General features: G+C 43.6%; 1 protein-coding gene across 1 annotated transcript; it reads left to right on the top strand.

The window, feature by feature from the left end:
* Positions 1-1,060: 1,060 nt before the first annotated feature.
* On the top strand, positions 1,061-26,062 carry LOC311112212 (neuronal membrane glycoprotein M6-b-like; the record flags this gene model as incomplete). Its single annotated transcript, XM_084155234.1, has 7 exons — positions 1,061-1,130; positions 21,549-21,735; positions 21,903-22,062; positions 22,723-22,891; positions 23,519-23,592; positions 23,895-23,960; positions 25,919-26,062. The coding sequence occupies 7 exons, from the start codon at positions 1,061-1,063 to the stop codon at positions 26,060-26,062; spliced, it is 870 nt and encodes a 289-aa protein (XP_084011360.1).

The following is a 26,062-nucleotide window of genomic DNA, read 5'->3' as shown; positions in this document are numbered from 1 at the left end:
CTCTTCTCCCTCTCTCCACTTCTCCCTCTCTCCTCTTCTCCCTCTCTCCTTATCTCCCTCTCTCCTCTTCTCCCTCTCTCCTCTTCTCCCTCTCTGTAGATCACCCACTCTCTCTCTTTCTAGCCCTTTAGTCACCAGATGGAGAGTGGGCGGTGTGTGTGTTTGTGTGATAACTTCTGTGCAATAGCACAAGTGTCTATGTGAGCGTTGACGTTTGTGTGTTTTTCTGTGTCAGTGCTGTGAGTTTTCACAATGGTGCATGTGTGTACTAACAGATACAGCCAGCGGTGCAGTAACCTATAACCCTGATTTAATAATAGACCCCAGTACCAACTGGGAGGGGTAACCTTCTCTCTATCTGTATCTCTCTCCTTTTTTCTCTCTCTTTCTCTTGCTTTCTTTCTCTCACCTGTGTGATATAGCAGTATACCCTTAGAAAGAAAGGAGGTGCTATATAGAACCTTAAAGGGTTCTTTGGCTGTCCGGAGAACCCTTTGAAGAACCCTTTTGGGTTCCATGTACAGAGGGTTCTACCTGGAACCAAAAAGGGTTCTACTTGGAACCAAAAAGGGTTTATCCTATGAGGACACCCTGTTGGAACCTTTTTTCCACAAGTGTAGGGATGCTATGTGCCTGGAGGCAGGGGTTGGTCATGTGAGGGAGTTCATTCTATACTAGAAAATAGGGTGGGCGCTCAAAAATCTGCCACGATCAACGTTTTATCCATCGCCAAATTGGGATTGCAAGTGACATAGGGCCAAAGCGTTAGCTGGCATCGTTTAGGGACCACTAATCTGTGCAAAATCTGACAAGACCTTTGAATCTTGAAACGGGATTTTAGCCTAGTATATACAGGGGAGCTAAGCTTTGCAAGGGAGGGAGGGAGGGAGGGAGGGAGAGAGAGAGAGAGAGAGAGAGAGAGAGAGAGAGAGAGAGAGAGAGAGAGAGAGAGAGAGAGAGAGAGAGAGAGAGAGAGAGAGAGAGAGAGAGAGAGAGAGAGAGAGAGAGAGAGAGAATCCAAAAGCCTAGAAGAAAAAGTATTGAAAGGAAAACATTCCAAATGGATGGGACGAAGCCAGTCATGGAGTCTACCGCAGAGGAAAACCAAGAGGAGAGGGAAGAAAGCAAAGGTACGGAATGGTCGTCGTTGTGATACGGAGCGTTTTTGCGCGTATCCACCGCACTGTTAGGCTACTGCGCGATTTAACCTACTTGCGGTGTTTTCTCACCCTGCACGGTGGCTCGCTCGAGCATATGTTTTGTTATGAGCCCTTTACAAATGACAAAGAATATTCAATAACATTCTTGTATTTTTGTGTCCCATCAACGTTGCTTTTTATTTGGACATGTTTTGCGCGACCAAGATTGAGGGGAGGGGGGAAGTCGCGCGCTAGGTTTTATGGAGCATAGTTAATGCCAATTTGCTTTGCTTTGCTGCAGCCATGTATAATCACGATTACCCTGTTTTTCAATAATGGGCAAATGAAAAATGCCTCGCGTGACCCATCAAAGGCGGGGTTGTCTCCTTTGTATTTCTCCTTTGTATTGTTTTGTCTCAGTTGCGCGTATTGGTGTGGGCTAATGGTCAGGTGCATGGACCACTGCTGCCGAGATTGGATCTCATCATTGCGAAATAACCGTTTCACAAAGGGATTTTGCCATAGACGTGGTCGTCAATGTGACTGTCATTGTTTGTCTTTGGTTGATGGAATAGAGAAATTAGGATTTGGGTCTTTTGTTCGAGTATAAGAGGATGCAGCGCAGTGGCGCCCGTATCTTGACCGTGTGTGATGTTGATAAAAGCCACATCCCTCTGGGAATAAGGGATCAGCGACACATAAACTGGGGTCCCGATCCACTTTACACACACTAAGCTCGGTCCTCTCATTTCACATGATAACACTCGTAAAAACAGCAGTTTTTTACCATCATTGTTCATGGAATGAGAAATTATAAATAGTAGCCTATAGGCAACGCATAATATTGTTTCTGCTATATAGGGTTGTCGTTGCCTTTGTCCACCTGCAAAGCAGGGGGTGGGGCCGTCTCATTTGCCCAATGTATAGGAATGTATATAGGGGATTACATTTGTTTTTGATATAGGCTACTGGGGCAAAATAACACCCTTGTCCAGTCATTACCTCTCCTAATCAGATAACTGCTACATTGTCCATCACATCAATTAGGCTACACTATTTTACAATCACTATTTCAATCAATCATTTTGATACAGCTATCCCTTGGTGCTACAGCCTACTAAATCTAATAGCAGCTAGTTATATTACCTCCCTGTGGCTGAGGTCAGGAGTTGAAGGCACAAATCTGATCCTAAATCAGTTCATAGGGGGCAGTGCTATGTAGCAGCTAAAGCTGTGCCCTCAGGGCTGCTCCTTTACCCTGTCACCTCATCCATCCATCCATCCATCCATCCATCCATCCATCCATCCATCCCATCCATCCATCCATCCATCCATCCATCCATCCTCCTGTTTCTAGCCATTAACCCTACACTCTTAGAAAAAAGGCTTCCAAAAGGGTTCTTCGGCTGTCCCCATAGGAGATCCCTTTTTGGTTCCAGGTAAAACCCTTTTTGATTCCAGGTAGAACCATTTTGGGTTCCATGCAGAACCCTCTGTGGAAAGGGTTCTACATGGAACCCAAAATGGACCTATTTGGAACCAATTAACCAAAAGGGTTCTACCTGGAACCAACAAGGGTTCTTCAAAGGGTTCTCCTATGGGGACAGCCGAAGAACCCTTTTAGGTTCTAGATAGTACAACATACACCAAGCCTTTCTTTCCATCCTCCATCCTTTCAATACGTTGTTCAGATGTTGTTACATTTGAATGTGTTTTACATAGAGATTTACATTCAGTAGGCATTAATGCTACATAAATATGTCACAGGGTTTGCCATAGCCAGCAAATAGCCTACATTGACCTAACTATAATTACTAATATTATAACATCAGTGTTGGGGAGTAGTGAAATATACATAGTTCAACTAGTAATTTAAATAGATTTTGCAGTAGCTTGGTGGTAGTTGAACTAAATTCAAATCTTGCTAGTGTTTTCAGTAGTTAATTACTGTTTTGCCATGTATATAGCAGTGTAGCTAACTACTGGAACTACACACTACTGCAAAAGAAAAGAAAAGATGGCTGAAGTAGACAATAATGTCCTTTCATTTTCAGCATCAGACATGCCTAATTCTCACTTAAAACATAGCTTTTGTGTTTAATAGGCCAAATCACACATTATGTTAACATCTGACTCCAGAGTGGTCTGTTCTTGCAATTTGTAGTCTATGACATTTAAGATTTAGATATGATAATTTATCAAAATGTAGTTTGGAGGTAGTGAACTACATTTTCAAAGTAACTTTAGTTAAGTCAACTATATTTTTCTTAAGGGTAGCTTTAGTGTAGTTTAACTTCAGTGTGAAGTAATTGGTAGCTTGGTAAACTACATTTCAGAATAGCTTTCCCAACACTGTATAACATCTCCTTATGAAGTTGTCCTATGGTTAATCATCTTACATGACACTTGCAGAACTAATGTTCTACAGGATATGTAGCTTATCTCTACAAAAGTAATGTAACATGATATCCTATGGTTTGCTTAGGGTTATGGATGTGGATGGCATTCACAGTGAGGGAAGGGGCTTTGTGGCTGGCGGTGTTATTGGCTTTTTCATCATCTACAACTGGAGTATATTCTACAACTGTTGACATTCCACCATAATCCTCAGCATCTCTAAGATGTAAGAGATTTATAGTGAGTAGGGCAAGCAGTTGAAGCTCTGCCATGTCATGTAAGAAGCTTGTGTGTTGTATGTGCCAAGTGCCTCGCCTCCATTGGGGATCCAACAGCATCCGTTGCACAGTAACAGCTGTAGATTCAGGCAACCAGGCAGCCTTGAGGTATCTAACCAAAGCATGCTTGTAGGCCTAAAACCTCAGTTGAGGCATCCGTCATAATTCATATAATGTAATCTGATCAAAGATGTGACCTGACATCAAAGCCCCTTACAATGTAGCCTATAAAACATCTCTGCTGACATCTGTCACACCCGCCTTTCAGGCTGAAGACAAACTCAACCGCTCACATTGGCAGTGATTTCGAACACCCAATTGGCATCCCTACATATATTTCTGCCAAACCCCTTGAGGAGGCTAGGTGGAGTTTCAGTTGGGCTATATTGTACTCCAAAATAGTAGAGGCTGTGAGAGAGAGAGAGGTGAAATTATTACAAATGTGTGATGATTGTATTATAACCCCAGAAGTCATTCTTACAGTAGGCCGGCTACATCCTGACTATCTAGTGCACAGGGACTGCTCTCTGACCCTATTGAATGATACAGGATAGTTATTCTCTCTCTCTTTCTCTCTCTTTCTCCCTCTCTCTCCTTTGGCCTTTCCTATTCCCTCCTCTTCCTCTCACCTGCGTTTCTCTCCCCGTCTCTCTCTCTCCCTCCCCTCTTCTCTTTCTCTCTATGATGTCAGACTGATTTAGCTAGCCATAAACCTCCTGTTCACCCTGTACCACACAGGAAAGGAGGGAGGGGGCGGGGACAGTATGTTCTCTCTTACATAACTCTCCGCTGCGTTGCCATCCACATCTTCAGATCACAACCGTGAGGGATTACATCATCATCACCACGGCGATGGGGCATAACAGTGGCGCGCTGATGGGTTCTGTTTAATATATGAGTCGTAGATCATTTACTCACTACCGTTCAAGCTTAACGCAGGCAGAACACTCGCAACACTACGCTCCCTTGTGCTAATCCCTCTACTGTACTGAACTGTGATTCTCAATGCATGTATCCAACAGCAGGAAAAGTGGATGCCATTGGAATGTAGCACTGTAGGCGGTGTGTGTGAAATTCCCTGGTTACATTGAGTACATTGAGTACTGTTACATGCACACAATAATGCAATTATTGTGGATAGTCAGATTATCTTAATTGATAGAGCATGGCGCTTGTAACGCCAGGATAGTGGGTTCGATCCCCGGGGCCAACCATACGTAAAAATGTATGCACACATGAATGTAAGTCGCTTTGGATAAAAGCGTCTGCTAAATGGCATATTATTATTATTATTATTAATATAATAGTTCGATTAAAACGTTTACATGCTTTGCAAGAAGAACGATTTCCCTAATAATCCTGTTTACATGGACACATCTGAAATCAGGCTACCTGATGGCACTCTGATAAATGCAGAACATCGGCAAAATAAACGTTCTACCACAGCGACCATGTTGTTTTTGGGAAGCATATATTGTGAAAACTACACTGAACAAAAATATTTAAAACATATAAACTTTGGTCCCATGTTTAATGAGCTGAAATAAAAGATCCCAGAAATGTTCCATACACACAAAAATATTATTCTTCTGAAATGTTGTGCACAAATTTGTTTACATCCCTGTTAGTGTGCATTTCCCCTTTGCCAAGATAATCCATCCACCTGACAGGTGTGGCATATCAAGAAGCTATTATTAAACAGCATGATCATTACACAGGTGCACCTTGTGCTGGGGACAATAAAAGGCCACTCTAAAATGTGCAGTTTTGTCACTCAACACAATGCCACAGATGTCTCAAGTTTTGAGGGAGCGTGCAATTGGTGCTGAGGAGTATTTCTGTCTGTAATAAAGCCCTTTTGTGGGGAAAAACTCATTCTGATTGGCTGGGCCTGGCTCCCCAGTGGGTGGGCCTATGCCCTCCCATGCCCACCCCTGGCTGCACCCCTGCCCAGTCATGTGAAATCCATAGATTAGGGCCTAATGAATTTATTTCAATTGACTGATTTCCTTCTATGAACTGTAACTCCGTAAAATATTTGAAACTGTTGAACATTGCGTTTATAGTTTTGTTCAGTATACTTTAAGATGCATACTTTCAGTTGTTCCGAACTCACTTCACTCGCGTTAAAGAGGGAAGCTCGCGCCGCTGGTGCTAGCACATGCGCAGATCAAATACACTGCTGGAACTCCGATTAAGGTGTTTACATGTCCTAATCATTTGAAAGATTGCTCAGAAATCCAGGTGTTTTAATCAGTGTATGCTTACTTCGATTATGACCTTAAGATAAGCAGAGTAAGGTGTTTACATGACTATGCATAATCTGCCTACTGCCATAATCAGTTTAATAGCAAATTATTACTGTGCATGTAAACGTACTGATTGAGACACATTCAGTGGTGATTACAGTGTTGAGAGTGCGCCTTTGTGAAATATTGTCACCAATGTTGATTATGAGTCACAGTAACATTATCAATGGAGGACTACTTAGGGGTCTTTGTTATCCTGATGAGACTCCGCCCCTATCGGCGTAAGCGAGCGCGATGTCACAGACCAAGTGGCTAGGGTGGCGTTCTGCCATCTCCACAACAACACATGTAGCCAAGGAGGTGCTATAAGGGCATGTGCAAGACACACACACACATACACACTCACACACACAGTCATTCCGCTCTCAGCTCACAGAAGGGTCCGGAAAGGTCCAGCTGAGGCCCTGTCTATCTAAAGGTCCCTCCCCCTTCAGGAGGCCTGTTGTTTGATGGACGTGGGGGGAGGCGGAGGTGGGAGTGAGAAGGGGTGAGGGAGGGGTGAGGGAGGGGTGAGCAGGTTTCCTAGGTCTTTGTGTGTTGGCTTGGTATCTCTCTCATATCACGGCTGTCATAGGCAGGTCTCTCAGAAAAAAAGGTGCTATCTAGAAACTTAAAGGGTTCTTCGGCTGTCCCCATAGGAGAACCCTTTGAATAACAATTTTTGGTTGCAGGTAGAACTCTTTCTACAGAGGGTTCTACATGGAACCAAAAAGGGTTCTCCTATGGGGAAAGCCGAATAACCCTTTTGGAACCTTTTTTTCTGTACAGTGATGCTTTCACTTGGCAGGATGTTCATGCTGCTGGCTATATGTTGATTATCTCTCTCTCTCTCTCTCTCTCTCTCTCTCTCTCTCTCTCTCTCTCTCTCTCTCTCTCTCTCTCTCTCTCTCTCTCTCTCTCTCTCTCTCTCTCTCTCTCTCTCTCTCTCCCCCTTTCTATCTTTTTCTCTGTTCATTTATTCTACCCAGTCTCTCCTAATTTCTCTCACTCTGTCGCTCTCTCTTTCATATCCTATTGCTCTTTCATTCAGCCTGCTACATCCCTCTCTCCCCCTCACCCATCCACTGTCATCTCTCGCTCATCTCCACTATCTCAATTCATCTCCAAGCCCTTCAACCATTTCTCTCTTGCTCTTGCTATCTCTGATACACACACACACACACACACACACACACACACACACACACACACACACACACACACACACACACACACACACACACACACACACACACACACACACACAGCCTCCATCTGGGGAGTGTGTGTGTGTGTTTGTGTGTGTGTGTGTGTGTGTGTTCATGCATGCATAAAATGTATATTTTAGTGGGAGTGTATCCACATGCAGCTCCTTAGTCTGTGTGAATTCAATTATGTATATTTGTACGTGTCTATGTGTGCATGTTAGTGTGTGTATGCTGTGTTCATTTTGTCTACAGTATGGTCTGTATGTGGGTGTATGAATAGCTTTGAGTGACAGGTTGGCACAGCATGCATTGTTCCTATGCAATGCCAGCCGTGCCAACCTCCTGCCAGTCTCTCTGGCCCTCTTCCATCGCCTACTGATGCCCGATCTGCTCGCTCCACTCAGATCCCATAAACCTCAGTGTGCCCGATTAACTCTCGTCAGCGTTAACGATGACATCAATACATCCAGGATCATAAAGAGAGACAGCCAATGTGATTCTGCCTTGTGACTACAAAGAGAGGGAAATGGAGCGAAAGACAAAGAGGAATATGGTGTGTTAGTGGAAAAATTAAATGAAAATCTATTCTATGGAAATGGGCTGCATGATACTATGTGTTATTCCCTAGTTGTTAGTAAAACCATTCTCTCGTGACTCTGATTCACTTGTATCTGTCTATCTTCTCAATATAACATCATGTTGAAATAACCACCACTAAGAATGGCTAGAGAGCCCCCTGTCCCATCTCTTCTGTGGAGTCCATCTTTGATTCTATTGGCATCTGTAAGAAATGGACTGGACTTCACATAGAGCCAGTGTCCATCCTTACCAGTGAGGTATGAAAACCTCCCTCCACTCACTCTGACCTGAGGAGGACATTGGTGGAAATGGAAATGCTTCTTTTGACCATGTGAATGGCCATAATCACATGACAGGGGCATGGGAAAGGGCATTAGCTAAGTCTGTTACATAAGCCCACAGCCATCCCATTGCCACCCCGGTTCAGACTGTACCAGACCCTTTGGCTGGAGGCTCAGACTTACATTTTGGTGAATTAATGCGACACAGCTGCAAACAATGCACTGAGCCCTCTGAGCCGTACATTCATGTAATGTCTCAGAGCAGAGGACCATCATCTTTACCTTGAGGATTGAGGGCAAGGGTAGACCACACTCTCACCCCTCTGGTTTCACCATAGGAATGATACTATGCTTTCATCGAGTTTGAGTGTAATTTGCTCAGTGTTCGTGTGTGTGTGTAAAAAAAAAATTATAGAATCGCATTTTATTTGTCACGTGTCGAATACAACAAGTGTAGACTTTACCGTGAAATGCTTACTTACGAGCCCTTTCCCAACAATGCAGTTAAAAAGTATGAACATTTATAGATAAAAAGTAATAGATAAAAAAATATAGAAAATAAAATAGTAACACAATAAATAACAATAACAACGCTATACTATATACAGGCAATATACAAGGAGTACCGGTACCGAGTTAGTGTACTGGGGTACGAGGTAGTTGGGGTGATTTGATTAAGTTTGCAAGAAAGGCATTTCACTGTACTTGTGCATGTGACATTAAAACTTGGAACTTGATTGAGGTAATACAGTATGTACAGTGAGGGAAAAAAGTATTTGATCCCCTGCTGATTTTGTACGTTTGCCCACTGACAAAGAAATGATCAGTCTATAATTTTAATGGTAGGTTTATTTGAACAGTGAGAGACAGAATAACAACAAAAATATCCAGAAAAACGCATGTCAAAAATGTTATATATTGATTTGCATTTTAATGAGGGAAATAAGTATTTGACCCCCTCTCAATCAGAAAGATTTCTGGCTCCCAGGTGTCTTTTATACAGGTAACGAGCTGAGATTAGGAGCACACTCTTAAAGGGAGTGCTCCTAATCTCAGCTTGTTACCTGTATAAAAGACACCTGTCCACAGAAGCAATCAATCAATCAGATTCCAAACTCTCCACCATGGCCAAGACCAAAGAGCTCTCCAAGGATGTCAGGGACAAGATTGTAGACCTACACAAGACTGGAATGGGCTACAAGACCATCGCCAAGCAGCTTGGTGAGAAGGTGACAACAGTTGGTGCGATTATTCGCAAATGGAAGAAACACAAAATAACTGTCAATCTCCCTCGGCCTGGGGCTCCATGCAAGATCTCACCTCGTGGAGTTGCAATGATCATGAGAACGGTGAGGAATCAGCCCAGAACTACACGGGAGGATCTTGTCCAATGATCTCAAGGCAGCTGGGACCATAGTCACCAAGAAAACAATTGGTAACACACTATGCCGTGAAGGACTGAAATCCTGCAGCGCCCGCAAGGTCCCCCTGCTCAAGAAAGCACATATACAGGCCCGTGTGAAGTTTGCCAATGAACATCTGAATGATTCAGAGGAGAACTGGGTGAAAGTGTTGTGGTCAGATGAGACCAAAATCGAGCTCTTTGGCATCAACTCAACTCACCGTGTTTGGAGGAGGAGGAATGCTGCCTATGACCCCAAGAACATCATCCCCACCATCAAACATGGAGGTGGAAACATTATGCTTTGGGGGTGTTTTTCTGCTAAGGGGACAGGACAACTTCACCGCATCAAAGGGACGATGGACGGGGCCATGTACCGTCAAATCTTGGATGAGAACCTCCTTCCCTCAGCCAGGGCATTGAAAATGGGTCGTGGATGGGTATTCCAGCATGACAATGACCCAAAACACACGGCCAAGGCAACAAAGGAGTGGCTCAAGAAGAAGCACATTAAGGTTCTGGAGTGGCCTAGCCAGTCTCCAGACCTTAATCCCATAGAAAATCTGTGGAGGGAGCTGAAGGTTCGAGTTGCCAAACGTCAGCCTCGAAACCTTAATGACTTGGAGAAGATCTGCAAAGAGGAGTGGGACAAAATCCCTCCTGAGATGTGTGCAAACCTGGTGGCCAACTACAAGAAACGTCTGACCTCTGTGATTGCCAACAAGGGTTTTGCCACCAAGTACTAAGTCATGTTTTGCAGAGGGGTCAAATACTTATTTCCCTCATTAAAATGCAAATCAATTCATAAAAATTTTGACATGCGTTTTTCTGGATTATTTTGTTGTTATTCTGTCTCTCACTGTTCAAATAAACCTACCATTAAAATTATAGACTGATCATGTCTTTGTCAGTGGGCAAACGTACAAAATCAGCAGGGGATCAAATACTTTTTTCCCTCACTGTACATGTAGGTTTGTGTGCTCGGCCCTCCGTTTCCTGTAGTCCACGATCAGCTCCTTTGTCTTGCTGACGTTAAAGGAAAGGTTGTTGTCCTGGCACCACACTGCCAGGTCTCTGACCTCCTCCCTGTAGGCTGTCTCATTGTCATTGGTGATCAGGTCTACCACCGTCGTGTCATCAGCAAACTGAATGATGGTGTTGGAGTCGTGTGCAACCACGCAGTCGTGGGTGAACAGGGAGTACAGGAGGGGGCTAAGCACGCACCCCTTCTGGGCCCCTGTGTTGAGGGTCAGCAAGGCGGATGTGTTGTTGCCTACCCTCACCACCTGGGGGCGGCCCGTCAGAAAGTACAGTATCCAATTGCAGAGAGAGGGGTGTTTAATCCCAGGGTCCTTGTCTTAGTGATGAGCTTGAAGTGCACTATGGTGTTGAGCGCTGAGCTGTAATCAATGAACAGCGTTCTTACGTAGGTGTTATTTTTGTCCAAGTGGTAGAGGGCAGTCTGGAGTGCAATAGAGATTGCGTCATCTGTGGATCTGTTGGGGTGGTATGCGAATTGGAGTGGGTCCAGGGTGTCTGGGATGATGGTATTAATGTGAGCCATGACCAGCCTTTCAAAGCATTTCATGGCTACAACTGTGAGTGCTAAGGGGCGATAGTCATTTAGACATGTTAACTTGGCGTTCTTGAGCATGGGGACTATGGTGGTTTGCTTGAAACATGTGGGTATAACAGACTGGGTCAGGCAGAGGTTGAAAATATCAGTGAAGACACATGCTCCAATCCGTCTGGCCCTGCGGCCTTGTGAATGTTAACCTATTTAAAGGTCTTACTCACATCGGCTATGGAGAGCGTGATCACACAGTTGTCCGGAACAGCTAGTGCTCTCATGCATGGTTCAGTGTTGCTTGTCTCGAAGCTTGTGTGTGTGTGTGTGTGTGTGTGTGTGTGTGTTTAGCTGCTTAGGCTATGTGTAGTTTTGTGTTTGTATGTGTACGTGACTCCCCAACTTCACATAACATTCTGAGAACCATAGAATGGTGCAGGATGCCCAGCTAGCACATACAGTGAGGGAAAAAAAGTATTTGATCCCCTGCTGATTTTGTACGTTTGCCCACTGACAAAGACATGATCAGTCTATAATTTTAATGGTAGGTTTATTTGAACAGTGTGAGACAGAATAACAACAAAAAAATCAAGAAAAACGCATGTCAAAAATGTTATAAATTGATTTGCATTTTAATGAGGGAAATAAGTATTTGACAAAACATGACTTAGTACTTGGTGGCAAAACCCTTGTTGGCAATCACAGAGGTCAGACATTTCTTGTAGTTGGCCACCAGGTTTGTACACATCTCAGGAGGGATTTTGTCCCACTCCTCTTTGCAGATCTTCTCCAAGTCTTTAAGGTTTCGAGGCTGACGTTTGGCAACTCGAACATTCAGCTCCCTCCACAGATTTTCAATGGGATTAAGGTCTGGAGACTGGCTAGGCCACTCCAGGACCTTAATGTGCTTCTTCTTGAGCCACTACTTTGTTGCCTTGGCCGTGTGTTTTGGGTCATTGTCATGCTGGAATACCCATCCACAACCCATTTTCAATGCCCTGGCTGAGGGAAGGAGGTTCTCACCCAAGATTTGACGGTGCATGGCCCCGTCCATCGTCCCTTTGATGCGGTGAAGTTGTCCTGTCCCCTTAGCAGAAAAACACCCCCAAAGCATAATGTTTCCACCTCCATGTTTGACGGTGGGGATGGTGTTCTTGGGGTCATAGGCAGCATTCCTCCTCCTCCAAACACGGCGAGTTGAGTTGATGCCAAAGTGCTCGATTTTGGTCCACAACACTTTCACCCAGTTCTCCTCTGAATCATTCAGATGTTCATTGGCAAACTTCAGACGGGCCTGTATATGTGCTTTCTTGAGCAGGGGGACCTTGCGGGCGCTGCAGGATTTCAGTCCTTCACGGCATAGTGTGTTACCAATTGTTTTCTTGGTGACTATGGTCCCAGCTGCCTTGAGATCATTGACAAGATCCTCCCGTGTAGTTCTGGGCTGATTCCTCACCGTTCTCATGATCATTGCAAATCCACGAGGTGAGATCTTGCATGGAGCCCCAGGCCGAGGGAGATTGACAGTTATTTTGTGTTTCTTCCATTTGCGAATAATCGCACCAACTGTTGTCACCTTCTCACCAAGCTGCTTGGCGATGGTCTTGTAGCCCATTCCAGTCTTGTGTAGGTCTACAATCTTGTCCCTGACATCCTTGGAGAGCTCTTTGGTCTTGGCCATGGTGGAGAGTTTGGAATCTGATTGATTGATTGCTTCTGTGGACAGGTGTCTTTTATACAGGTAACACGCTGAGATTAGGAGCACTCCCTTTAAGAGTGTGCTCCTAATCTCAGCTCGCTACCTGTATAAAAGACATCTGGGAGCCAGAAATCTTTCTGATTGAGAGGGGGTCAAATACTTATTTCCCTCATTAAAATGCAAATCAATTTATAACATTTTTGACATGCGTTTTTCTGGATTTTTTTGTTGTTATTCTGTCTCTCACTGTTCAAATAAATGTACCATTAAAATTATAGGGCAAACGTACAAAATCAGCAGGGGATCAAATACTTTTTTCCCTCACTGTAATGTTCTGAGAACCACATGTTTCTTAGGAAGGAATTTCAGTACTTAAGTATAATGTTTCCTACAGGTTTCCTCAGGGTTCTATTTAAAGTAATGTTCTCAAATTGTTCCAAGAACGTTAAGAAACAATGTTTTTTAGTGGGAATTTTAGTACTTTAGCGTAACGTTTTCTGCAGGCATCGTCATGGTTCCATTGAAAGCCATGTTCTCAGAACATTAAGAACACTTTCCATAAAAACCACAAGAAAACATTCGAAGAACATTCTAAGAATATTATAAAAAAATATGTACATTCTATTCTCAGCGTCAACAAACTCTCTCTATCCTCTGTCTTGTTAAGTATTTTCAGGTGTGTTGGCCGCATCTGATCTTAATGAGTGCTTGTTTCCTTTGAAATGGGGTCTGTTTGAATAGACTAAAATGAACAGCTTTGAGTTAAAAAAATGACATGGCATACTAGCTCCATCCTGGTGGCGCAGTAGACTAATTCCATGGATAGAGAACAGAAGATCATAGGTTCAAATCTCACTGACGCTGTGCCACAATAAAATATACATGTGTTTGCATGATTAATGGAAAACTTTCAGGTAACCATAGTAAAACGTTCTCAGAACCTCCCTGCAACGTAAAAATGTATGTTCCCAGAATAGGCTGAATGTTCTCAGTTTTACCGGTCAGGAAACGTATGGCTTCGTTCCCAGAACCAATGGGAAACCAAAAATGTAGGTTCCCACAACTTCCAAGGAACCAAATGTGCTAGCTGTGTATATTGTACATGATGTACACTGTATGTCATGTACATGTGCCTGACTGCATAGAGCTAGTTCTCTGTGTGCATATGTGTATGAGTATATTAATGTGTGCATAGGTGTATGATGGGAGTCCCCTGCACAGCTGGCTAGGTTTATCCCAGATTTCCCATACCTGTACACTGGCTGATGGGGGTAGGGAGGCAGGCAGGGAGACAGGCAGGCAGGCAGGCAGGCAAGGAGACAGGGAGGCAGGCAGGCAGGCAGGCAGGCAGGCAGGCAGCTAAAGAGCTTAGGCTACAGTAAGTGCACAGGGTTAGGGATCACTGCTGGGATAAAGTATTGATGAAATTATAGGAGTGTAGTTGACGAGTGCTAAGGGGGTATTTAAAAGCGGTACACTTCATTACACTCAATTATGCGTGGGCAGATGCTGACCTTGTTGCCCGGTGTCCTTCATATTAATGCTGGACCAGGGTAAGGACTTGGCTATAGAATGTAGACCAGATTAGGGTCAGGGGGAAAGGTTCTCTGGGTATGGCAGAGAAGTTTGATGAAGGTCACATGTCACGTGATCCTCTAACTCTACCGTCCTTTGATATCCGACAGTAATAGTCCGAAACATGTTGTCGTGTCATTAAAACAGTTAGATTTCACAATATTTATTTGGTCCATATCGTTGTGCTTGGCAGTTGTAGAATAAGGATATAACATACTGTCACATGAAAAAACACAGTGTAGCGTAAAATATCAGAACACGCTGAAAGTATTTGTATGTCGTGTGCCTGTGTTTCACCCCCCCAAGCCTATTCACTTTTTAAACAGATGGGGTTTCTCTTTCATCAACGTCTCATTGAAGCAGCCATCTTTTTTTTCCTGCTGTGGAGAGGAGATGTGTCTCTCATTGGTGATCCACACAGCTCTGTTGGGAATCTTCCTACAATGCAATGCAAGAGGAAGAATAAATTATCCTAAAATGAATACAGAGCTTCTAAACTGGATTAGCCCGAGGCAAGAGAACAGACTACCGGTGAAATGTTCACAAGGCTAGTCATTATAAGCGACTTTATTTGACGCTAAAACTAGTCAATGTAGAGTTGACAAATATGTTGTACATTAGCTTTAAGCTGTGTCACTGTAACATTTCATCATAATGTTTCGTAATATTTTGTAATGTGTCGTAATATGACTCATAATTTGGAGCGGGAAAATCCCTTTGGAAATGTATCAAGTACAGTAGCTATTTTAAATAGATGTGTGTCCTTTTGCAGGGCTTTAGTTTTTTACCCCTCAATGTATGAAAGTTAAAGTGGCTTTTCCTCTGGCTGGGGATGGCCCATTTTCCAAATGGGATAAAACCAAAACCAATCACCTGACTGAAAACGAAATAATATTGGATGTAGGCGTAGTCACACAGCCTTACCCCTTCTCCTTTGATGTTTACACATCTGAAGGGTCTGGATAGGTACAAGCACTGTGGTGGTGGAGCTTCCACTATATTGCTTCCATTTTACAGATCTGCAAACACTAAATGTCTAGGGCCAAAGGGAAGGCGTAGAGAGAGAATTGGGACCGGCTGACAGAGTGCTCAGACCACTTTTGGACCACCCACATTTACCTCTACTGTATACCTGTTCAGCCTCACTTTGCTTGAACCTCGTTCAGACCATGCTCAGGTTGAGGTTCAGAGTCATGTCCCCATCCCTGAACCCTCTGCTCTGACCCCCGAGGGGAGTTCACGCCCTTCTGTTGTGTACGCGTGGGAAGGGAAGTGAGGAGCCGTGGAGTGGCGTAGTCAGCTAGCTACAGGCTCCGCTCAACTGGGTCGTGGGTAACATGCTGCCATGGCAACCACTATTCACTGGCCCCCGGGCCAAAAAATACTCTTTGCTTACTCTCTCTCGTTCTCACTTAATCTCACATGCTCTCTCTCTATATCTCCCATTTGCTTCCTCTCTCTCTCTCTGTCTATCTCTCTCTTCATCTTGCTTTCTCTCTCTCTCTGCCCCATTCGCTTCCTCTCTGATTTTCTGTCTATCTCACTCAATCGTTCTCCTGCTCTCCATCTCCCCCCTCTCTCTTACTCTCTTTCTCTCTCTCTCTCTGGCATCAAAAGACAGTGGGATGAACTTCTTGACAGCAGAACCACTGTACCGAAAGGGGTTTGTGAGAGAGCCTTTAGAGGCCTGTGAAGCTATTCTCTCACTGCTGGTAGAAAAATAGGCCACAAATGAAAGACAGTTTCCTCTTTTGCCACTGTAATTCTCCAACTGAGCCTCATAGGCTTCCATACTTCACTAAACGCAAAGGCTATACTTAAGTAATAAGGCCCGAGGGGATGTGGTATATTGGCAAGGGCTGTTCTTATGCACGACGCAACAGAGTGCCTGGATACAGCCCTTAGCCGTGGTATATTGACCATTGACCACCACAAACCCCCGAGGTGCCTTATTGTTATTATAAACTGGTTCCTAACATAATTACAGCAGTAAAAATACATGTTTTGTCATACCCGTGGTGTACCACGGCTGTCAGCCAATCAGCATTCATGCTGCAAACCACCCAGTTTATAATCGTAAATATACCCATAGTAGGTTTTTCATACTCTGTCTATCTGAATGGGTTTAAGGTTGGTTGTATTCTAGTGTCAGATTCCACCCAAACAACATGGGAATCATTGAAAGTGGAGAACTAGACATAGCCTTGTGTCTGGTCTGAGCCCTCTGTCTATAGCTGTACTGGGCACATAGACATATAGCTTTGTGTTTGGTCTGAGCCCTCTGTCTATAGCTGTACTGGGGCCCTGTAATTGTAGTTCTCATATTTCACCCCAGAGAGAGCAGGGCAGAGTGAGAAAGATGGACTAGACCTCGCTCTGTCACCTAAATTCACCTCCAATGAATAGCCCATCGATTTCCGTTCTAGTCCGCCGCGGCCGTCCGCTCATGCCTGTCTGTTTCCCATTAGTGCACTTTAACTGTGATGATAAACGCTCAGCTCATCTGGCATCGCCACAGGCAGCCTAGCACCGGATGAGGCCCCTAGTTTAAGGCAGGAAGTGGAGTAGTAGTGGACCATTCCATTTGACAAGGGGGCACAAGACTCAGGGGGCCCGACCTGTTTGTCCCATTTCGACCAATCCCTTTTGAGCTCTGTCAGGATGGTTGTCTGTTCAGATGGAAGTGGACCATTCCATTTGTCCTTTTGACTAGGGGCACAAGTCAAGGGAACCAGACCTAGTTGTCCCATATCGACCAACCCATTTGGCGTTCCGTCATTTAGCCTGGTTTTCTGCTGAGATGGTAGGAGTTAGAGTAGTTAGTGCCCCACCACATCCATGCCTTGCCTTGTTATTTCATTAACATTAATGGGATAGAGATCCATTATGCAATGCTCGCTCGGTCTCCGTGCTCTTATGCAACCAACCAACGCCTCATCCTGGAGTCTCAGCTTCTCGCTCAGCAGCAGTTGCTGCTTAGGTTTAACCCTTTGTGTTTTCTGGATAAGCCAATCTTAGTGCTGTATGGAAGTATTACTATTAGGACTAGCATGCAGACAAGATTCTGTAGCACTCTATCTCAATGCCTGTAGCAAACTGTTGATATCCAGTTGATGTTGAAGTCCATAGTCATGTGAATCGTCAGTTGGAAGCAACACTAATGAGGGTGACTAAATGCTTTGGCTGATATTATGGGATGCCATTGATGTTGGCATGTGGATGTCATTAACAGTCAACTCTGTCACCCGTCACTATAGAAACGGAATAGCCTATAGGCCTCTTCTTTTTGGTCGGGGTCTGTTCCGACATTCATTTCAGCCTTGTCAATTGAAAAAAATTAATAGCTACAGCTTCCAAAATGGAAAACATTAAATCAGAATGGATTTGTTTATTTGGAGAAATAACTGTAAAAGAAAGAGCCATAACACTCCTGAAGAAGAAATTTGCCGGTCTGTAATTACGAAGTGTGAGAGATGCCAATTGGAGCGGGTTGTCATGGAAACAGCAAAGTGGCACATGCAAGGGAATGCAATATCTTCCCAGAGTAACGTCCCACATTTGCAATGCGGAGCTATTTATAACGGGCAGTTACATAAGCCTCAACACTTGTGTTCAATGCAATGTGTTCTTTCTCTCTTTTTCCCTCTTAACAACACTGCTGTTGCCTCCTTCTCTAAAGAACCAGCAACCATAGCACTGCCAAACCCGCTCCACTGCCTTCCACAATGGTCGCTCATTACAACCCTGCCCATAACTCTTTACGAGCTTGTCACGGTGCACTGTCAAGGCAACGTCAGATTTAATGGTCTTGAAACAAAACAAATAGAATAGAAGTCAGAGTTTTGGGGAGTTTTGTAGCTGCCATAGGCAAAGCAAAATATCAGCGTACCATTGACTCACCATATGACACAGTATTATTTAATATAGCATACCCCTCATAACTCTCTCATCCTGCCTGTGTTGAACTAGCAGTGTCCATTAGATGGTATGACTGGGGGCTGTGTACAGAGGACTGGTCAGGGATCTAGTCTAGCAATGCATGAAGTCAAAGGTCAACGCTAGCATCTCGTGGTGCTAGCACTGGTTAGCATTGATTCTGTATACGTTCTATGAACATCCAATAGGAGATCTGACCACTGTGTGCTGGGGAGGATTTTAACTAACAGCAGTTCCACACATCAGGGTCATATTCATTAGGACACACTGTAGCAAAACGCGTTGCAACGGAAAACGAAAACATGCTGAAAATGAAAACAAGTCCAGGTAGTCCCTCCCTGTTTCAGTCTGTTTTCTTCCGTTTGGTGCCTGTGGCCTATAAACCACTGCTCTGACAATAAGTAGCAATCATTTACAGTACCAGTCAAAAGTTTGGACACACCTACTCAGTCCAGGGTTTTTCTTTAATTTTAAAAAATTTTACATTGTAGAATAAAAGTGAAGACATCAAAACTATGAAATAACACATGAACCAAAAAAGTGTTAAACAAATCAAAATATATTTTATATTTGAGATTCTTCAAATAGCCACCCTTTGCCTTGATGACAGCTTTGCACACGCTTGGCATTCTCTCAACCAGCTTTATGAGGAAGTCACCTGGAATGCATTTCAATTAACAGGTGTGCCTTCTTAAAAGTTAATTTGTGGAAATTTTTTCCTTCTTAATGCGTTTGAGCCAATCAGTTGTGTTGTGACAAGGTAGTGGGGGTATACAGAAGATAGCCCTATTTGGTAAAAGACCAAGTCCATATTATGACAAGAACAGCTCAAATAAGCAAAGAGAAACGACAGTCCATCATTACTTTGACATGAAGGTTAATCAATACGGAACATTTCAAGAACTTTGAACGTTTCTTCAAGTGCAGTCGCAAAAACCATCAAGCGCTATGATGAAACTGGCTTTCATGAGGACCGCCACAGGAATGGAAGACCCAGAGTTACCTCTGCTGCAGAGGATAAGTTCATTAGAGTTACCAGCCTCTGAAATTGCAGCCCAAATAAATGCTTCACAGAGTTCAAGTAACAGACACATCTCAACATTAACTGTTCAGAGGGGACTGTGTGAATCAGGCCTTCATGGTCGAATTGCTGCAAAGAAACCATTACTAAAGGACACCAATAATAAGAAGAGACCTGCTTGGGCCAAGAAACACGAGCAATAGACATTAGACCGGTGGAAATGTGTCCTTTGGGCTGGAGTCCAAATTGGAGATTTTTGGTTCCAACTGCCGTGTCTTTGTGAGACACGGTGTGGGTGAACGGATTATCTCTGCATGTGTATTTCCCACCATAAAGCATGAGGGAGGAGGTATTATGGTGTGGGGGGGCTTTGCTGGTGACACCGTCTGTGATTTATTTAGAATTCAAGGCACACTTAACCAGCATGGCTACCACAGCATTCTGCAGCAATACGCCATCCCATCTGGTTTGGGCTTAGTGGGACTATCATTTGTTTTACAACAGTACAATTAATATAATAATAATAATATGCCATTTAGCAGACGCTTTTATCCAAAGCGACTTACAGTCATGCGTGCATACATTTTTGTGTATGGGTGGTCCCGGGGATCGAACCCACTACCTTGGCGTTACAAGCGCCGTGCTCTACCAGCTGAGCTACAGAGGACCCAACACACCTCCAGGCTGTGTAAGGGCTATTTTACCAAGAAGGAGAGTGATGGAGAGATAGTAAGTATAGACCGGAAGTAGAGGCCTGGGTATTGTTGTTCACTAATTTACTCCAAGTAGGGAAAGGATGGTGGGGTTGAAAAGTAATAAAGGGGAGTATATATATAAAAATAAATAAAAACATGGGGGATTGGAAGTGATGCAGACAATTACATTGATAGAAGATACAATATATCTGCAATATTAAGCTGATCCATTCCCCCCGAAAAAAAAAAATAAATAAATAAATAAAAAAAAAAAAAAGAAGGAGAGTGATGGAGTGCTGCATCAGATGACCTGGCCTCCACAATCCCCCGACCTCAACCCAATTGAGATGGTTTGGGATGAGTCGGACCGCAGAGTGAAGGAAAAGCAGTCAACAAGTGCTCAACATATGAGGGAACTGCTTCAAGACGGGGCGGCAGGTAGCTTAGTGGTTAAGAGCGTTGTGCCAGTAACCGAAAGGTTGCTGGTTCTAATCCCCAAGCCGACTAGGTGAAAAATCTGTCGATGTGCCCTTGAGCAAGGCACTTAACTCCAATTGCTCCTGTAAATCGTTCTGGATAAGAGCGTCTGCTAAATGACTAAAATGTAAAAGCATTCCAGGTGAAGCTGGTTGAGAGAATGCCAAGAGTGTGCAAAGCTGTCATCAAGGCAAAGGGTGGCTATTTGAACAATCTCAAATTTAAAATATATTTTGAGTTGTTTAACACTTCTTTGTTTACTACATGATTCCATATGTTATTTCATAGTTTTGATGTCTTCACTATTATTCTACAATGTAAAAAATTGTACAAATAAAGAAAAACCCTTGAATGAGTAGGTTTGTCCAAACTTTTGACTGGTAGTGTGTTTAGAATTAGACGTGCATTATTCATGCCATTGGTTAAAAGGGCTTTGTGTATGTTTCTCTATGAAGACAAAGGAGAGGGAATTTTTTTAGGGGAAGTAGAGAGGAAGATGGAACACATGTAATATTTAACACTCCTGGGTGCTTGAGTGTGTCAATTCTAACTGGGAACGTTGCAATGATGAAGTGAAAACGGTTCAGATATGGTTGAGATGGATGAAGATAATGTTGTGGCTTTTGTTTGAAGAGAATGTGACTACTGTATCTGTCAACTTTACTGTAAATGTGACTCGGTTGTATCTGTCAAATCATTGTTTACGCAACACAGGTTAGCAAGAATGCTAATCCTCAAGGGTTTCAGGCTACAGCATACAGTGAATCCCTTTCTCAGTCAGAAATGATCACATTTAGTATTTATGAATTCGCTAATTCATGAATAATTAAGCAGTGACGGTTGCTCTCCAGGACAAAAACATACATAGTATAGTTCCAATGTATGCCTACATTATAATGTAGCAAGAGGCCGAATTATAGGCTAATGTAGCTCGAAAAGAAAACATTGACCAACTGTGTAGTTCTTTGCTCCTTCTAAGCAAAGTGCTCTCTGTCTCCCCCCGCAGGTTGCTTTGAATGCTGCATCAAGTGTCTGGGCGGAGTGCCCTATGCCTCACTGGTGGCCACCATCCTCTGTTTCTCGGGCGTGGCTCTGTTCTGCGGGTGTGGTCACGTGGCGCTGACCGGCACACTGACCATGCTGGAGAACCACTTCTCCCGGATCACCACTGATCACGCCACCCTCACCATCGTGTAAGTAGTGTGTGTGTGTGTGTGTGAGAGAAAGATAACTCATTTTCTCTGTTGTATCTCCTATATGTCTTTACCTATATGTCAACCTTTACAGTTTATAAAGGTATTCAATATGAATGTGCCTACCTTCACATTCATTCCTATCTTGACTGTATCTGTCCGAGCAGGATCCAGACCATGCAGTACATCATCTATGGCATCGCCTCCTTCTTCTTTGTTTATGGGATCATCCTGCTGGCTGAGGGCTTCTACACCACCAGCGCCGTCAAGAAGGAGCTGCAGAGCCAGTTCAAGACCACCGTGTGCGGCCGCTGCATCACAGCCACGGTGAGACATGAATACACACACCCGCCAATATGGTCACACACACAAATACGGTCAAATATGCTTAAACACACACACACACATACATAAAAATATTGAACTCATGAATACATACACACACACATTCAAGGGCATGCTTACATGCTCACACGTACAACCGCACACATTGCGTCTGTGACGTTCACACACATACGGCTGTACACACTCATGCATTTAGGCGTACTGTCCCAGAGGGTAACTCTGGCACAGTTTGTCCTCTCTAGGCTGATCAGTGTAATCGCTGCAGATGTCCAGTAACGTCAGCCTCTAAGGCCTGGAAGGCTGCTATGAGGACGGTTGTATTCTCCTGAGTGTCGTCAAGCTAACATTGGATGAAACTTTTGTATCAGGAAAATGTGGATGCCGATATGGTGATGAAGATGAGGACGAGCTTGGTTATAATTATCCTCTGTCATTAGGTGATGGTAAAGGCTATGAATGCAATAATGGAGAATTATACATAGTAGAGTGTTATGTTAGGTATAGCAGTAGCAGTAGATTTCAATGACAAGGTTGACGATGATGATGATGATGATGATGATGATGATGATGACGACGATAATGATGATGACGACAATAATGATGATGATGATGATGTCACTAACACCTCTCTCTCTTCATCAGTTTGTGTTCCTTACCTATATCCTGGGCCTGGCCTTCCTGGGGATCTTCGGCTTCTCATCCATCCCCGTCTTCCTCTTCTACAACATGTGGACTACCTGTGCTGCCCTGAAGTCCCCCATGGCCAACATCACTGATCCTGACTCCATCTGTGTGGACGTCAGGCAGTACGGTGAGTGTCACTCAGTAACACACACACTGATCCGTGTGATTACATGTCAACCTGGTTCATGTGTTTAGGAGTAGGACCCATATTCATATGACGGCCATTCTGCCTATAGCATCCGGCAGAACACGTCCATGTATGAGCCATATATTGATGAGTCATATCAGGATATAGCCCTGCATAAGGGCCTAATGCAAGGAGTGTGATGTACGTCCACTTGGCAGTGGTAGGCTGTATCTTACTAACATTATGCCTGTGTTATGGATGCTGATAACACAGCCTTTAAATATCAATAGGGTGTTTAAGTCATTTACTGCATCGACATCTATATCATGTTTATGACTAGAGGAATGTATGGTATGTCAACCATATCCGTGCAACATTACCATCACCCTCAAGCAGTGCATCATCATCATCATCATCATCATCATCATCTGTCCTCTTTAATGGCAGATGGTATAAACAGATATACATCAGAATGAGAGGATGCGTGAACATTTACTATCGCATTAGGTCAACTCAAGTGATATTTACGACAAATGCTGTGAGGTGATTGACCACTCTGCACTGAATAGGGCCTGTCTTAAAGCTACAGTTGGTCCTAACCGATATCTCTTGTTCCTGATTGTCTAGGTATTATTCCATGGAATGCGACACCTGGCAAAGCCTGTGGATCTACACTAGGAGACATTTGTAGCACGAGTGAGGTGAGAACGGCAACCCTTCCTCCTTCTGTAAAGCTTTCTGTACATCATATGACGGCCATATTAACCATCATGAACCTCATATAATAGGAATATCATATAAACCTTCCTATTCACCAAAAAATACGTTTTATACATTTGTCAAAAGCGTAAGTTGAAATAATGCAAAAATATAACACGTGCTGTAGATTCTTCATCACTGTACTGTAATTATACAGAGGCTGATTGTGGGAAAGACATATTTTATGAATGTCAATCAAAGAAAGTATCATCACTAACCAGAGATCTGTCTCCATGTTTTCCAGTTCTACCTATCTTTTCACCTGTACATTGTTGCGTGTGCTGGAGCAGGCGCCACCCTCATTGCATTGGTAAGCTTTGGATGCCCTATATCCCGAATTCCCCATGTTTGCATCATTTGCATGAGTTGCCATGGCACGCTGATCTGTTGCCATGGTAATCCCTCCCCCACGCTTCATGGTTCTGACTCAGTTTTCCTGAGGGTGTAAGTCTGCCCTATAGCTTCTGGCTGGACACACACTGACATGGGCCATAGGAAAGAGCTCCTGGCTAACACACATTTGCTTTGTGGCCAATGGAGAGCAATGCCTCACAAGACTCTGACCATATGGTATTTTGCACCAGAGATGATAGAATTAGACCTGTATGTCATCATACAGTGGGGGAAAAAAGTATTGAGTCAGCCACCAATTGTGCAAGTTCTCCCACTTAAAAAGATGAGAGAGGCCTGTAATATTCATCATAGGTACACGTCAACTATGACAGACAAAATGAGAAAAAAAAATCCAGAAAATCACATTGTAGGATTTTGAATGAATTTATTTGCAAATTATGGTGGAAAATAAGTATTTGGTCAATAACAAACGTTTCTCAATACTTTGTTATATACCCTTTGTTGGCAATGACACAGGTCAAACGTTTTCTGTAAGTCTTCACAAGGTTTTCACACACTGTTGCTGGTATTTTGGCCCATTCCTACATGCAGATCTCCTCTAGAGCAGTGATGTTTTGGGGCTGTCGCCATTTGAAATTGTGTGCGCTGTAGCAATCTAACTTTGTTTATAGATGTAGATATATGCAATGTGAAGCAAAATGAAGGTACAGTACTGCACAATCTAGCCAGATGCCACCCAAGAACAGCACTGGCCTCCCAAAGGCCTCCTGGTCATTGACTTTGTTTCTCAGACTGTCTTCTCATCTCTCCCTCCCAGCTGATCTACATGATGGCCACCACGTATAACTATGCTGTTCTCAAGTTCATGAGCCACGGCAACCGCCGCTCCACAAAGTTCTCAGAGCCATATTAGAGAGAGAGAGAAGAGAGAGAAATTATAGAAAGTGAAAAAGAAAGATAGTTCAAGGAAGAAAGAAAGATGAACAGAAAGAAAGACAGAGAGGGTGGGGAGGAGAGTATGTACTGTAGCATATAGAGAAATGTACACTACTGTTAACACAATACAGATAGATCTACAGTATGTGCCTTTGCTTCCAGCCCTATTGCCACACATGCCTTTAAACCACATTGAGGGACTAGTGAGTGCATGATTAGCGAACATGGCTGAGGTCCCTCACAATCTGTCCAGCCAGGATATGTGCCTAGAAGTACTGATCCAATACAGTAGGGGTACAGTTCCTTGAGGGACCGCTAGTCAAGGCTATCAGTTCATTCAAATAGAGCAGGCACATAGCATTAAGGATGGATAGATTATCAATACAAAGGGACAGCGCAAGTGTAAGAAGAAGGGAATATTTGTGTTGATGTGTCTAGCTTCAGATGAATACAATATTCTGTAGTTATTCTAATCGAAGGATATAGTTTTCTTTTCAATGAGACTTTAATATCTTTCCCCCAAGTGCCAACTGTCTAGCTTGAAGTTAGTATATTTTAGCCTGTTTAGGCTCTTTTTGTGATATTTGTTATGAAAGACGTTGTGCCTTTTTAGTTTATGCAAAATAAACATAACATGTGAAGGAAAACCAAGACCATTGTCCTCTCCTTTTAGGATAGAGTGACTGTTTGGAGAAAATGAATTCCCACTGACTTAGTTTTCTGTAATTGACTAATACTAACCTAGCCAACCTAACCAACAAATACTGACATTGTACAGTAGCAATGCTAATGTGTCTTGTTTGACATCTGGTAGACTGGTCAACATGATGTGTAGCTTTTACTCATGTAGCTTGCTTTGGCTAACTAACCCTCTCACTGGCCACCACCCTATGCACTTTCCTTTCCCTCCCTCCCTCCCTCCCTCCCTCCCTCCCTCCCTCCCTCCTCTCTGCGCCCTCTCTCTCTCTCTCTCCACAGATCCACTATCTGATGATCCTGTCGGCGAACTGGGCCTACCTGAGGAGCTCCTGCAACCAGAACGAGTACCAGGACATTAAGACAAAGGACGACGATGTGGAGGAGGGTGGCTCCAAGGAGGGTCTCAACTCCTCTTACTCATAA

Source organism: Coregonus lavaretus, assembly GCF_964263955.1.
Source record: "Coregonus lavaretus genome assembly, chromosome: 38".
In the NCBI taxonomy this organism is placed as follows: Eukaryota; Metazoa; Chordata; class Actinopteri; order Salmoniformes; family Salmonidae; genus Coregonus; species Coregonus lavaretus.
Note: the sequence above shows the minus strand (reverse complement) of the source record. Positions and strands in the feature narration are given on the sequence as shown.